This window comes from Diceros bicornis, chromosome 4, assembly GCF_020826845.1.
Source record: "Diceros bicornis minor isolate mBicDic1 chromosome 4, mDicBic1.mat.cur, whole genome shotgun sequence".
NCBI classification, from domain to species: Eukaryota; Metazoa; Chordata; class Mammalia; order Perissodactyla; family Rhinocerotidae; genus Diceros; species Diceros bicornis.
In genome coordinates, this window is record NC_080743.1 from 32,979,102 (window position 1) to 32,994,334 (window position 15,233).

At 33.9% G+C, this 15,233-nt stretch overlaps 1 protein-coding gene across 2 annotated transcripts in view; it reads right to left on the bottom strand.

Annotated features, from left to right (window-relative positions):
- The window catches only part of DPYD (dihydropyrimidine dehydrogenase), a 776,746-nt gene that overhangs the window by 448,441 nt on the left and 313,072 nt on the right, over positions 1-15,233 (bottom strand). For both annotated transcript variants that reach the window (XM_058538603.1, XM_058538604.1), the window contains exon 9: positions 146-253. In XM_058538603.1, coding sequence (XP_058394586.1) covers positions 146-253 — 108 coding nt within the window. The remainder of the gene's footprint in view (positions 1-145; positions 254-15,233) is intronic.

Consider the following 15,233-nt stretch of genomic DNA (forward strand, 5'->3'; position numbering starts at 1 on the left):
TTTTCTTTTTTTAACTTTATATTGGTGTTATAAAAGGATAAATTTGAGATTTAAACAACAGTCCTACTGAGCCTGGATTTAATATAAATTTGTAATACATACAACAACATAGGCAACATTAAGAACAAAAGACAATATCTTATACCTGGTTTACTGGCTTTCGCTACAAGTGGCAAAAAGTCTTTGGACGTGTAAAACCCCTGGTCCTGCGTCAGGCCTTGGAAGATGCGGTCTTTATTGGGTTCTGGCAAACCTAAGTAATAAAAATTTATAAAACATCATTAGCAGGAGAAGGGAGTTTTCCTAATTGATATTTAAAAAAAAAAAAAAGAAAGCTGCAATCATTAAAATAATGTGGTTCTTAAAGGAAAAAAAATCAATAAGCAAATCAACCTAAAAGAATGTACATAACACAATGTAACAGATCTCCAAGCATACCTTTAATATATAACTAAGCACACATTATAAATCACATGTTCACATACACATATACATAGGCAGAAACATGGATACACACACATACACATACATATAGTGTTCAGGGGAAAATCAGGTTATATTCTTTCCTCAAGTCATAAATAATAAGTTTCTGGTGTGCTGAAGTGTTAAATATAAAAAAAAGTCACCAAAACTAAAAGAAAATATGGATACATATGTACCTAGTTCCTCTATATGGAAGATAATTCTAAGAAAAAAAAATAGATGAAAAACTTCAAAGGAAAAGAAATGTAGTTTACCAGAAAAATTCAGCCTCTTCTACATTTCAAAAATATTATAAACAAATTAAATGGCAAATGGTTAACCAGGAGAATATTTTAACAAATAAAATGTCTTTACTACATAAAGAAGTTTCTCAATTTCAAGGAGGAACATACCAGCTTTTCAATAGAAGCATAAACAATGGATAACAAAATTGGGATAAGAAAAAATATAAACAGCTTATAAGCATCAAAAATCTTAACTCCATTATTAATTTAAGAACCACAAATTAAAACAATGAGATACGATTTCCTTTCTATTAAAAAGTAAAGAATTTAAGAGAATTAGACTAAGTGTAGAGATGGGACTTGTCGTGGTCTTTTGATAGAAATTCACATTGGTGCTCAATTTTTAGAAAACAGTTTTGAATCTATACTACAGAAACACTAAAACATGCAAATAAAGGTTTAGCGTACAAAAATGGTCAACGCAAAAAAAAAAGAGAGAGAGGGAGAGAGAAAAAGAATGGAGGAATACCAAAATGTCAACAGAATGAATAAATGAGTTTTACTTTAAAAAGGAAAATGACAGACCAAAATACAACCATTAAAACGAATATCTGAAAAATATGGTATTAGATTGTAGTCAAAATATAGTGTTAAACGAACTAGTAGGACACAAAACTCTGTGTATAGTATGATTCAAGTTTTGTAAAAAAAGAATATATAAACTATATAATCTAAACAGTGATCATTTCTGGTAGTGGGATTATGGATATTCTATTTTTTTATTATTTCCTGGTTTTCCAAATTTCCTACAACACACATGTATCAACTATACAATTAGGAAATAATTGCCAAAATTTTGAAAAGAAAATGAAGAGCAGACTAAAATTTCTTTCAAAGTATAAACAGCAAATCTGATAGCAATCACCTCACCCTAAAGAACTGGAGAATCAGTTCACCTCATTTCCAAAAACATAGGGGGAAACTTATAGTTTAATTTTATTTACCGTCCAAAACTCAGTCTACCAGTGGGTCATTCTAGAGAAGAGTGAGTTTATTTTATAGTTAAATGAAGGGCAATGAATAGTTGCTGGTGGACACATAGAGTAATAAGCATGGCCCAAGGATGACTGTTGTCATGAGAGGTAAGGTAGGTACCATATCTGGTCTGAAAGCTGAAAGTGCTTATAGATTGAGTGTGTAACCGGCAATAAACCCCGTTGTCCCTTCAAATTAAATCAAACGTTTTTCTTCCTTGTCCGGCATTCCCTCCTTGCCCAAAGATTTGCCCTTTGCTCATAGATTAAGACCATTTGTTATTAAAATTATTTTAATTTTCTAGGAAAGTTAGGCAAGTCATTTGACTTGCCTTTGCCTTGGCTTGTTTTTAAATGAAATGGGTATAAGATTGTTTCTTCACTTTCTGACATAGAGGAATACTCCTTAGGTATATTTATAACATGGAAACTATCACATAAATGTGTGGTTATTTATGTAATTCTTTTAGAAAGCCTGGGATAGGGAGTGATTACAGTTATATAAAAATAGCTGAATATGTATCTGACGACTCTGATGACAAAACAATTTTTCTTGGAAGGTATTAAAAGATGACTGTAGTTTAAACTACAGTTGATCAGTCAAACTAACATATACATATGCTGCATATCAAGATTTAAATACGGACTTATCTCCTCTCTCATATTACTATACTATAGAGATAGCATATGTTCTATTGCACTTCATTTTCCTGTTAAAAAATCACAAACAACAAGAAAAACAACCTGAAGTGCTATGCAATTTTAAGGTGGTGTGATAAGCAAAAACCTTTAAGGCAGATCAAAAACAAGGCACAGAGAATGTACGTGGTGGATAACAGTTCCACAGTTACCGGCAATAAGGTCTAAAACCCTTCCTTTCCTAACTCCTAATCTGGGCTTTTTCACTACTTGCCATGGTTAAGGCAGAGGCAGCTTTACATCTGTGATTATTTTCTGTAGACTCACTACTAAAATAACTTATCCAAAGAAATGCAAGGCATTCTTATTAAACGTACCAGCAGACCCACAGAGACGACTTTTTCTCTCCTGCAAGGATAATGTCACAAGAAAAAAGCTTTGGTAAAATTTAAATTTCATTTTTTCACTTAGGTTAAGACACTGACAAGGACAACCGACTTTCCTCTGCTGTCACCCCACTCTGCATTTATCACTATAATGAATTTAACATTTACTGGGTCAGATTCTCCCTGTAAATGTAACAAAAGGGCACCGGTTAGATGTTCTGACCTATGGATATTGGCTTAAGGAGAGGAAAAATGAGCCAGTATCTGGACAGGATCCTTATGATTGGGTTATCTCTGCAGCCTCTTTAGCCACACTCCAGGTCACATACACTTTTAGAGTCCCAAGGTCCATGGAGCCCCCCCCCCCAACCTGGGTGACAGGTCATCCCTTATGTCCTAGAATAGTGCATCTGAAGCTCTCCTCACAGACTCATGGATAGTCTGGCCCAGCTGGCAGAAGTACCCTAGCCTCTGCTAACCATGATACTATAGGGTGATTAGGAGCAGGGTCTTTGTCATCAGATGGACTTTGGTATGAGTTCTTTCTCTCCCACTTACCAGCTCTGTGATCTTGTGTAAGTTCTTGTGATGGTCAGTTTTACATGTACTTGGCTAGGCTATGGTCTCAAACTGTCTGATCAAACACTAACCTAGGTATTGCTGTGAAGGTATTTTGTAGATGTGGTTAATATCTACAATCAGTCGACTTTAAGTAAAGATTTCCTTGATAATGTGGGTAGGCCTCATCTAATCAGTTGAAAAGCCTTAAGAACAAAACTGAGGTTTCCCTGGGAAAGAAGAAATTCTGCCTGCTGACCTGCAGATTTCAGATTTTCAGCTCCCACAATTACACAAGCCAATTCCTTGAAATAAATTTTATATATATATATATATATATATATATATATCTCCTAATGATTTTGTTTTTCTGGAGAACCTGAAACAGTTCCTTCATTGCTCTGATCTTTTACTACAGCATTTCTAATAGGGATAATAATTACACTTTTCCCATATATGTGAGATTTGAAGGAATATATATATATGCGAAGCATTAAGACCTGGCATGTAGTGAATGCTCAATAAATATCAGCTATTAATATTAAGATAAGTTTATTTATTCTTTAGCTTATCAATTCTTTCAAATTTTACATCTTATGGCAAGGAAAGAATTGAGCTTAAATCAAAGTAAAGTATTAAACCTTAGCAAATTTAAACAAAGTGCTACAAAGAAAGAAAAATGAAGCAATCTTAAGTGAAATATGAAAGATAACAAAACTTGCAAATACCCATCTATCAAAGGAAGATTTCCCTGAGAGTAGGTGGCATATTAATAAATAAGGTATGTGTCTATACCAGGATGATTTCAAAATGACACTGAAATGACTTTTTAATTCACCTTTCAGTGGGAAGAAGGGGATTTATGAATAAAGAGGAATTGACAAAGATTTGACAAACAAAACAGCTCAGCTTAGTAGATGTATAGTGTTCTTTGTCTTTTAAGAAGGCCAGATAGTTTCTTAGTTCCCTTAGAATAGTTACTGAAGTTTTGGGTGTTTCAGCATGTATTTATACAAAGGAACACCTCCTTAAAAATTAGTGAAAAATGATAATTTTCAAGTTCTCTGAAAATAAATAAAAATCTGCTTATATTATGGAAAATCTAATTTAACATGTATTGATTAGTTATATTATAGTCACTGTTCTAATTACTTACCTCATTCTCAAAACAACTCTATGAGACAACTAATATTATTTTCCACATCTTAGATATGAGGAAACTGAGGCATAGAGATGAAAAACTTTGCTGACGGTCACAAACATGTAAGTGGCAGTGCCAATTTCTAACCTGGACAGTCTGGCTGTAGAGTTTATGCTTTAACTTCAAAATGCTGCCTCTTTCATGTATAAGATTATAACTAAGCCCTGTTATAATGTGATGCTACACAACAAGTGATATCTAAATTAATCATTGAATGCATATGTAATTAAGTTTCACTGTTAGGCTATATAGATACGCATACAACACAGAACGTGTCTGCGGCCAGGTTTCAATCTAGAGCTACAGAAAAGACCAGCTGCTTCTCCAGGATGCATCTTTGTTTTGCGATTATTTTCTCTAGTACAATTCCTTTCTGAAATGTTTCCTTCTTAAGGGCATTCCCCTTGGGTATCTGCTGGTTATTTTTCAATATTTGATATTCTTTGAAATATGTCTCTCTCCTTTGTTTTCAAAGCACCTCCTTCTGGGACAACTACAAAATAAATAACAGCAGTATATAAGTAAATTCTTTGTGCTCATACTAAGTTCTGCACAACTTCAATTAACATCAAGATATTAAATATTCTCTTTCATATTATCATCTAGTAAGTAAGAGAGGAGAAATAAGTTTTTAAAGCTGAGTCTTCATAGCTATGGTAGGACGTATTTAAGAATTCCTCGGATTTTATAATGTGCCTGTGTTACTGCACCGGGTCACTTACTCAGTGTTAACTGCATTCAGCAAGCATTTGTGTGATAGCTCTCCTTCTTGAAGGCATCCACTCGAATGACAGCTAAGCTGGAAAGATGGTGGTCAGACAGATCTGTCATTGGAGACAGTCTCACACATCCCACCGAAGTGGAGAAGACAGCACAGAACACTAAGAAATTGCCTCAGGTTCCTGACAAAAGACTGTGGCTTACAGAAATGGGCAATGCTCTAGTATACTGAACTCTCTCTATAGGCACATGAATTTTTGTTATTTCACACGAGTTCTTTTTCAATAAGAAGATTTTTGTAGACAAATAAAATCCCACTGATTATGTTGCTACTCTCGAGTTTACTGGCTGAGAACAGCAAAATGTACCTAACGGCATATGTCCTAAGGTTTTCACTTTTCCAAGGACTTTTGCATCCGAGATCTCACTTTTTTCTCAAAGGAGGAAGCGTGTTGTATGATCTCAGTCCTCATTTCCTAAGCCTGGTTTGGGGAATGGTGCTGCATGAGGAAGAACATTAAAATATGCAGATTAAACATGGATTCATTAAACAAACTGTCACTGAGGGACATCAAGCTATCTACCACAGCTATCCACCCATGTCTTTGTAAAAGAAATGTCCCTATGTAAACATTGGTTTTCCTTATTTTTGTTTATTGAATCTTTTTAAAATATCTTAATGCCAACTGACTTATTTCCATCATTATTTGTAAATAGAGTATCTTGAATAAGAGTAAAACCTCTGAAGTCAGACTTTCTGCATTAAAATTCTAGTTCTAGCACTCACTAGCTATTACGACCTTGAGCAAGTAAATTATTCTTTCTGGGCAGCAGCAGCCTCATCAGAGGATTGTTAGGAGAATAAAATGAAAACAATATATGTAAAGATCTTTGCAAAGATGTGAAATAAATGTTTCCTTTTATTTGCATTCTCTCCCTAAAAACCTATGTTTGATTTAATAAAATGATACATTTGGATAGAAATAAATTAAATGTTCATCTAAACCATGACACACACAGTTAATACTATTATGCATTTAAGTGGTCAGTGTTGGACAAATTGGTATTAGAATCCACGAAACTTACATCTTTGGCTAGAATGAAAGGCTGTGGCCAGACAAGGGTATTCTAACCTCATTCATTCTACAGACAACCGTGGACTCAAACCACATGTGCTTCAAGACCAGGAAAGTAGCAAGATTAAGACCCTCTAATGTTTAATGTGCCATTCAAATTGGAGCAGTTAGAGTAACTGTATCTCAGAGAGCACAGACCCAGGAGTCTAGAGAACTGAGTTCTAGTCTCATTATTTCCCCTTTCTAGCTGTACGTGGGTAAAATTACTTAATACTATGGTTCTCAAATTCCTTGATTTTAGAATGAAGATAACCCTGCCTGATGTACAGCGTTGTTCTGAAAATTAGGTATAAAAGTGCATATAAAAACACTCTAATACATCTAAGATCATATTCAAATGTAAGTCATTATTACTGTCGTGGGTAAAATATAAAAAACTGTGGAAAATAAAGACTCATTTGATAAAATGATTCACAGCAAACACTTCCAAAACCAGAATATATTGCAATTAATCATAAGAAGCCATCTAAATGGCTGTATATAAGATATGTAAATATAGGAATAAAACCATAAATATTTGTATCTATGTATACATGTGTTTATACACTTATGAGAAAAGGTAAACTATTCCTATATAAAGCTCGAACAGTTGAGATTCAACATGGAAATAAAACATTCCTTTCAAGGGTCTAAGCATTGAACAATTACACAATGGATTATAAAGTTTTTCATCTGTCACTGAAAGATCACTTATACGACTCAAAGGATTTATATCTTATTTCCAAGGGACAACAGTGCCATATGGGTTATCATTCTAGGATCTATATATTGATTAGAAAGAGAACAGATCAATGATGCCCTGTTGTGATTCTTTTCTCAATAAAACTACATCTTTTCCCTGACACCCCACTGTAAATACGTTTAGTTCTGAGTGTTCAGAGTGAATTCAGAGAGAAGGGAGTGATTCAATATAACACATATGAAATAAGATCACCATGCATCACAATAGTATTCATTTCATTGATTTTTCAAATCCCCATTAAACATCTGTTTCATATAACTGCTGTCTAGTTTCTCTCTCAATGTGATCACTCGCATTAATTGTGTGTATCACACAATTGGTTAGAGCATAACAAGATGAAGACTTTTAAAAAATGTTCTGAATGGAGTCACCATCTCAAATCACATCTTTTCCCGTTACACAAGGTATTTTTCTGTAAGAAACATATGACGATAATGAAGTCCAGAACCAAGAGGACTACTGAGTACTCATACAATTTTGAAAATCTGATAGATGCTGAATGTAAGATCTTCTTTTGTATTTAATTTATAAAACAGTAAAAAATTTTTAAAGCATTGAAGAAGAGAATAAAATAACCAAAGATGATAATTCCTACAAAGTTTAGTTACAAATGTATTTCGGTTTGCTTTTATGACTTCATGTAGAAAATATGCACAAGTTCTATCACACCAATGGGATAAGTTCATATAATTTAATATTGGAGCTTAATACCAGGCTCCAATTTAGCTTACGTATGGGTGAGAAACAATATAAACATATTAAGAAAGGAATGTATTCACAGTGCAATATATAGGAAATAAACTCAATCTAAGTCGTTAAAAATCTTCTACAGAATTTTTTAATCTGTAATAAAATATCTAGCAATTTCATATAACAAAATGAGAATATGGTTCACTATGCATTTTTGGTCTCATAATTTTTATTCCCTTTATACATTTGAAAAAAATAGAGAGACACACTTTTTTAATTAATAAAATAATGTCCAAGAATTCAAAGATGGACAAATATCCTTGAGTGTACTTTACTTTCCTGATAAATAATTTCTATATTTAGGATCCATCTTATCTATTGCTCTTTCTAGATAAAGGGACATACAAAACAACCAAAACAACAAAATATTGGACAGAAAAAGATGAAGTATTTTTCTTTACACTTTTGTAATATTCCACTTTTCTTATAATTAGCAGAAGTTATTTTAATAATTAAAATTTAATTTTAATATAAACATAAGATCTCGTTAAAATCCCTCTTCTAAAAAGATATATTAATGTAATTTCCTATTTCTGTCATAAAAGTCTACATATTTCTTCGATTTTTGTTATTATTTATTAAAGTGGGCTTTATCTCTTGGGCCTTTTCTCTTTTCTTTATTTCTCTCCCATTTCTTTTCTCTGTTTCTCATTCCCATTTGGCTTTTGCTATATAACAAATTCCTTAAATTTTAAACCTCACATCATGAAGTAACGGTAAGCAAAAAAAACTCAAACAATACGCCTCAGGCAAAGGCTTTTTTCTGAATGATTGGAATTCTTAGACAGTGTTAGGAAATTACTATTTAGGATATGTAAGTATACTATATTCCAAAGTAAAGAAATCATTAATAATAAAATACTAAAAAGGAACAGTTATATTACAAAATAAATCTACCAGGCTTACAAAGAAAACAAATTTGCAACAGCCACCTGCTGTGGAGATGAGGCAGTAATCTCAACAGCAGGAAATAAAAGGGAAGAGAGGAGAAAAATACAAAAGCACAGACATTAAAAAAGTAATTAAAACACTTATCTCCATCGACATACATAAAGAAAAAAACCCTCAACCAACCACCTAAAAACATACTCTATTGAACTGCACAGCAGGATACAGCATTAAAGCTGCCACCATAAACACACATTCTGTAGGGGAGAGAAGACCCCTTTAAAAATGTAATCTTGAAAGTATTACTAATGTGTTAATCACCAGTAAATGCACCACACATTCACTGTATTGTATTAGTTACTTTCTCAAAGGTATTTTTTAAAAATTGTACTTCTACATTTTTTATTCAATAAATTCTTAAATACAGGCACTGGTAACTTCTTTGTAATTGTTCTGGTGAACTTTACAACTATATTGTGAGGCTAAAGCATTCTGTATATCAAAAACTTTATAATTTTTAACATAACATGCATTTAGATAATGTAGTTAAACTGTTTCCTTTAAAGTCAGACTAATCTTTGCTATAGTACTGGAATAAAAAGGGGTGAAACACAATGCAAGAGTTAGGGTCATGGATTAAAACTGAAATGAAAGCTAAGAATCATTTTGAATTACCCAAGTAGGCTCTAGCCTTCAGAGCTCTGCAAAGTGAAACAAAGCAAGCCTGAGGAAGCAAGTGGCAGGCTTTAAAATAAAGACCACGCACCAAATGTGCTTGGTGACTCGCTTAGCTGCTGGATCTTGTTTTTTGCATCTATGTGATTCCCCCCAGCATCTCTGTGGAACAATGGAGAGCTGCTTGGTTCAGAACCAGAAGACCTCTAATGGACTCCTGACTCTGTTACTTATTAGCTATTAGCTATAAGTTCATGCTCAAGTCACTAAGCTTTCAACCTCCCCTTCTTCATCTTTAAAATGAGAAGAGTTACAAAAATGTATTTCCTTATAGAACTGTTATATGGATAAGTAAGCATAATATAACTCTATATTGTTCAAACAAGTTAGTTTTACAGGTAAAAAATACAATTCACAATCAGATACTGGTGAGGCTACCATATAATTCTGCTATTTTACGATGATATTCACAACTCAGTGTCATTTTACTTTAATTATGCATTTTCCTCTGATACACAAATGATACATTTCTGTGCAAATTTATTTATTTTACTCTAAATCACTACTGTAATGTTATAAATTCTACAAGAAAATATTTATCTCAATAGATTTTTTCAAGAAATGTGTATGATACAAGAAAAATATCAAATTATTTCCATACTTAAATATACTTGGAATATGTTTAGTAAATTACTGACATGTTTCTGAGTAAGAATCTTGAAATTAGAATACTTTTCTAGGAATTCAGAAAATTCCACAAAGTAATCACTTTCCAAAAGACATTCTTGATAGATAAACATCAATTTCAGAACAATTCACAAACACATACTTGACCTTGAACCTCAGTTTGTTCATCCACAAAGTAGTTAGATTATCTAGCAATGAAGTCAGAACCTTGCCTGGGTTTTTCAAGGAAACCAGGACTATCAAAAAAGTGTATCTTTGTATATGAATGCATTTTATTGTGTATGTGTGTAGAGGGTCCATACCTTTCACTACATTCTCGAAGGAGTCTGTGACTCAACTACAGTTAAAGAATCACATTCACCACGATTAAACCAATTACGCTGTACCATTTATCCAAATGCCATTCCAAATGCCTAGAGTGTGGTCATAAATGCCAAAATGCAATGTAATTATCCACACCTGACAATCACTACACACCATGAATGAATATCAGTTTATATAAGAATTTGTAAGTATATTAGGCCTGGTGTAAGAGAAAGTAATGATTTTGACATCAGACATAACTGTTCATATCACTCTTCCACTATACATTAGCTGTGTAACCTTGCATAATCAGTTATTTAAATTTTAAGCCTCAATTTCCTTACCTATTAAACCTGCCTTCCAAGGAGATTAATTGAGATAATATATCTCAATAATATGATAACTGCTTAGCATGGTTACTGGCATATGGTAAATGCTAGTAAATGAATTGACTTTTATGTATTTTAAACTTTTAAAATCCTATTAATTTCATATTTGTACCTTCCTTGATTTTTCTTCCTTGATATTTAACACAATTGTAATAGAAAACACCATAACAACAACAAAAACTACAGGTGATTTCTTAAACATAGTGCCAAATGAAATTCAATACTTAAATATTGGTAATTAACCCATATAAAACTTGGCAGGCTCAATGTATAGTCATTATGTACCTAGTTCTGAAATTTTTGTTACATAAAAAAAGCCAAACAAAAATACAGTCTCTCATGTTCAACTTTTAGATTTAGATACTAGCTGTGATTTTTAATTGTGATTAAGATCAGTTGGAAATAGAAATTTTAGATGTTTCATTTATTTAACCACTTAGTCGTTAATATTTATTGAGTGCCTACTATGTGCTAGCTAACATATTAGGTGCTAGGGATACATAGATGAATAGCTTCCAATCTAGTGGGAGAAGGACATGCAATCAGAAACTTAGAATAAAGCAGGATAAGTGCTATGAGAGAGGGATGCATAGGTGAGTGCATCTATAGGAGCACTCCCAAAGCACACTTCACCTGGACTGGAGACAATGATACTCAAGATTCATCTGGAAAGATGAATGTTTCCAGTGGTAGAAAAAGGGGAAGAATGAGCAGCATATACAAAGGTGTGAGGGGTAAGAGTTCAATCTGACTGGAACTAGGGTGTGGTCAGCGGAGCAGACAGGAGGGTACAAGGAATAGCAAAATTTAAACTTTGACAGATAGGCAGGCACCAGACCACCAAGGACCATGCAAGTCATACCAAGGAGTTTAGGTTTTACAGTGAGGAGACACTGCAGAGAAATGATATAATCAGCTTTGTATATTTAACAAGAATGAATTGGTAGCAGTGTGTGGAATTGATTTGCAGGCAGTGAGAATGAAGGAAGTAGATCAGGAAAGCGGAGGCTGCGTAAAGCCAGATAATAAAGGAGCACTTACCTTGTACTTCTCTCCTTGGATTACTAGTAACCTCCACTAACACAGCATTGCAGGGAGTGTCCACAGCCTCAGTATAAACACAGCTTACCCTCCTGGGGCAACTATTTCACTCAAAGATAAGTAATTTAAATTATGGTGTTTATATTAAGACAGATACAGAGATATTGAGGGATGAAATGCAAATTTTGAGTGAAATTTTAATACTTCAAAGACATTCTGTATATGGCATTTGAAACCGCCTCTGGATTCCCTAGAGATACGTTTCAGCTCTCTTCTCCTGTTACAGTAACTTTAACGGGAAAAAAAGGGATTCACACTAAGATACTGACAGTGGAGATACAGGAGAATAAAAATATATGTCAGAGATATTTCATAGGATTTGGCAACCAGTGGCTGTAGGGGGTAGAGGGAAAGGCAGGGTAAAGCTGAATCTCAGTTTTCTGTATTGGCCCCTCAATATGGTGTGCTTGACTGTGGTCCAGTGTAGTGGAGGCAGAGCAGACCCCAGGGGAACAACATGGTTCCATTTTGGACATATCTAATGGAGCGTGGGACACACCAGAAAGTTGTCCTATACGTGATAAACAGGTAAAAATTCAGGTCTGAAGCTCACGAGAGAAATCTGGTCTGGACAAACAGATTTGAAAATTACCAGCAAAGAGATGGTACTGGAAGCCATGCACACTCAAGAGCTAATCCCAGAGATAGTGTGTAAGGTAGACAGAAAAGAAGGCCATGGGTGCAGCCCTAAATGACATACCAGCATTTAAGGGAGGAAAGAGGAAGAGGAGCTCAAACGGAAATGGAGGAGGCATCCGTCAGGAGGGGCAGGAGAAAGTGGTATGCCGGAAGCCAAGAGAAGAGAGGTATGAGTTCAAACTTTTTTGTCTGCAGAAGAAAAACAGAGACAAAATTTTTAAAAAACTATCCAGTGTCTAAAAATATACACTATAAAGCACAAAGAAACAGGTGTTCAAAAGAGTACTTTTGATTTTAGGACTCATCCTTCTTGAATTAAGTATAGTAACAAGGCCATTGACCTACAATTAATTTTAGAAATAATATAACCAAAGCAGATGTATTGAGAGAGAATTATAAAACAGAACAAAACAACAAAATACAAATACATGTACTGTAACTATGAGAATCAATTTAAATGAGGCAAATCAGAAGAGGAAATGGAATAAACCCTATACTGATACCCACACTACAACATATTCTAGTGGTAATGCCAGACAAAGTAGAGAAAGAAAGATTTTACCAGAGAAGGAATATACCACGCACCTTCCCAGGTATCAGTATTAATGGAGAACATATTCACAGTAGAGTGCCTTCTTAAGAAGAAAGAATTAGTCAATAATGGCAACTCCACATTAACTAAAATGTGAGTGGATAATACAAAATGGGTATAACTTAGCTTGTGCAATATTTGTTTGATTAAAAACAACCTTTAAGAGGGCTTCTCTGAAGACTGAAGCTTTGACTTAGGGAGGTGTTGTTCCCCTTCTACTGGGTTTGGAAATCCTACAGAAGGGCATATTCACGTGTGGATCACCCTGCAACAATTTTCTGAACTCTGAAAGCAAAACCAAATAAAGGCTCCTCGTCTTTATACACTCAAGGTAGTGACACCTAGGTTTGCTCTCAGTCCCCTCACCTACTAGCTGTGTGACGTGCAGCAAATTAGCCTAGTCTCTGTGTCTCAGTTTCCTCATCTGTAAAATGAAGCTTTTAGCACCCCCTCCCCTGAGTTGTTTCAAGGACTCTTGAATCATGAAGCATTACACAGACATAAGAAATTTAATTAATAATAATTGAAATTATTTTCATTATTATTGGAGCCCATTACATAGGCAGTCTCGTCTTCTCTTTTCCTACTACTAGGTAAAGAAATTAGAGTAACAGTGGATGGTGGATTAATCAAGGAAATCAGATTGAGATTCTGGTTTGCTCTTTGGAAATTATTTAAATTCCCTATGAGGTATACAATATACATACATTCAAGAAGTAAATTATACTCAAAAGCACCTGAACCACTCTAACCATAGTATATAGAGCTATATCTGACAGTAGCAATAAAAATCTCACATTTTTTTAAGTCAATGTAAAATAATGAATTATATTACAAATGCCTTTGGTTTAACGAACTGAGCAGTCAATGCTTCGAAACTTTTTGTTTTCAGTTTCTGAACAGGTGGTTTCTATTCTGATATATGGTTTTAGGCCCATTTCCTTTAACTGTAAATATTTGCTTTTTTTTTTTAAGAAGTCATATTCTAATGCTAAACTGCTTGAGTTCTGCTTCTTAAAGCATGATGCATATAAAACCACAGCAATTTAATGTAGTCCAATCAGTTTTACATTCCAGCCACAATCTACTCTTTTGCAACCCTAACTTGCTGTTTTGCCAATGTATTCTACAGATGATAAAGAAAAGAGAGAGAATGGAGGTGAGAAGATATTTTCACCACCAACTGTCGTAAATACAGACTCAACTTCAAATAAGCCCAGTAATAACAAATATTTTAAGAGAGTATATTTGTAGAGTGTTCTAGTACTTAAAAATATTACTTGTATATGTGAGCTCCACAACATCTCTATGGGCTAGATATCCTTATGACCATTTATAGATGAGCAAACTGAGGTTCAAGGCAGCAAAATAAGCATTCTAAAAATCTCATAGTTACTTAGTGCCAAAGCGAGATTTAATCCAGTATAAACTCTTAGATACAGCGTTTCTTCCACCATTACATAAAATACACATTTAGAATAGCATATAATCTTTATTATTAGAGAATAAAAAGAAGGATCCTTAACCTAGTCTTTGAAAATTTAGCATACAATGATCTGTGGCACCTTAAATTTTCTGAATGTTAATACAGTAGTTTTATTCACAAGAAAGAAAAAAACATGCTTTAAAGATTAGTAGGTAATTATTCACATATCATCCACCTACGCTGCATTTTCAAATGATTTTAGGTAAACTATGCCTACTTAAATTTAAATGATGTCTTGTAAAAGGATCCTCTAAGCACTATTCATTTGTTTAAAGCACAGATCTACAATGACAAACCTATCATCAATTCCTTTCGATGAAAGGGTAATAATTAAAGCGTTATTTTCCTTCTTTCACTGCAAGTCATTTGACCTATGTTAAATCAACTATCAAATTTTCATTCATTATTTCTACATGAAGGATTTTGCCAGCTCAAAAAAATATAAATCTTCATTTGTCAAATTTAAACCATACCTGTCCCATTTGCTATCAGGGCTCATAGCACTTATCCCTTAAAAACAGCAAAATATTGTTGAGTCACACAACCTCCCCACAGCCTCAGATGACCTTGGAATCAATAATATTTGCAACGTGTAAGTGC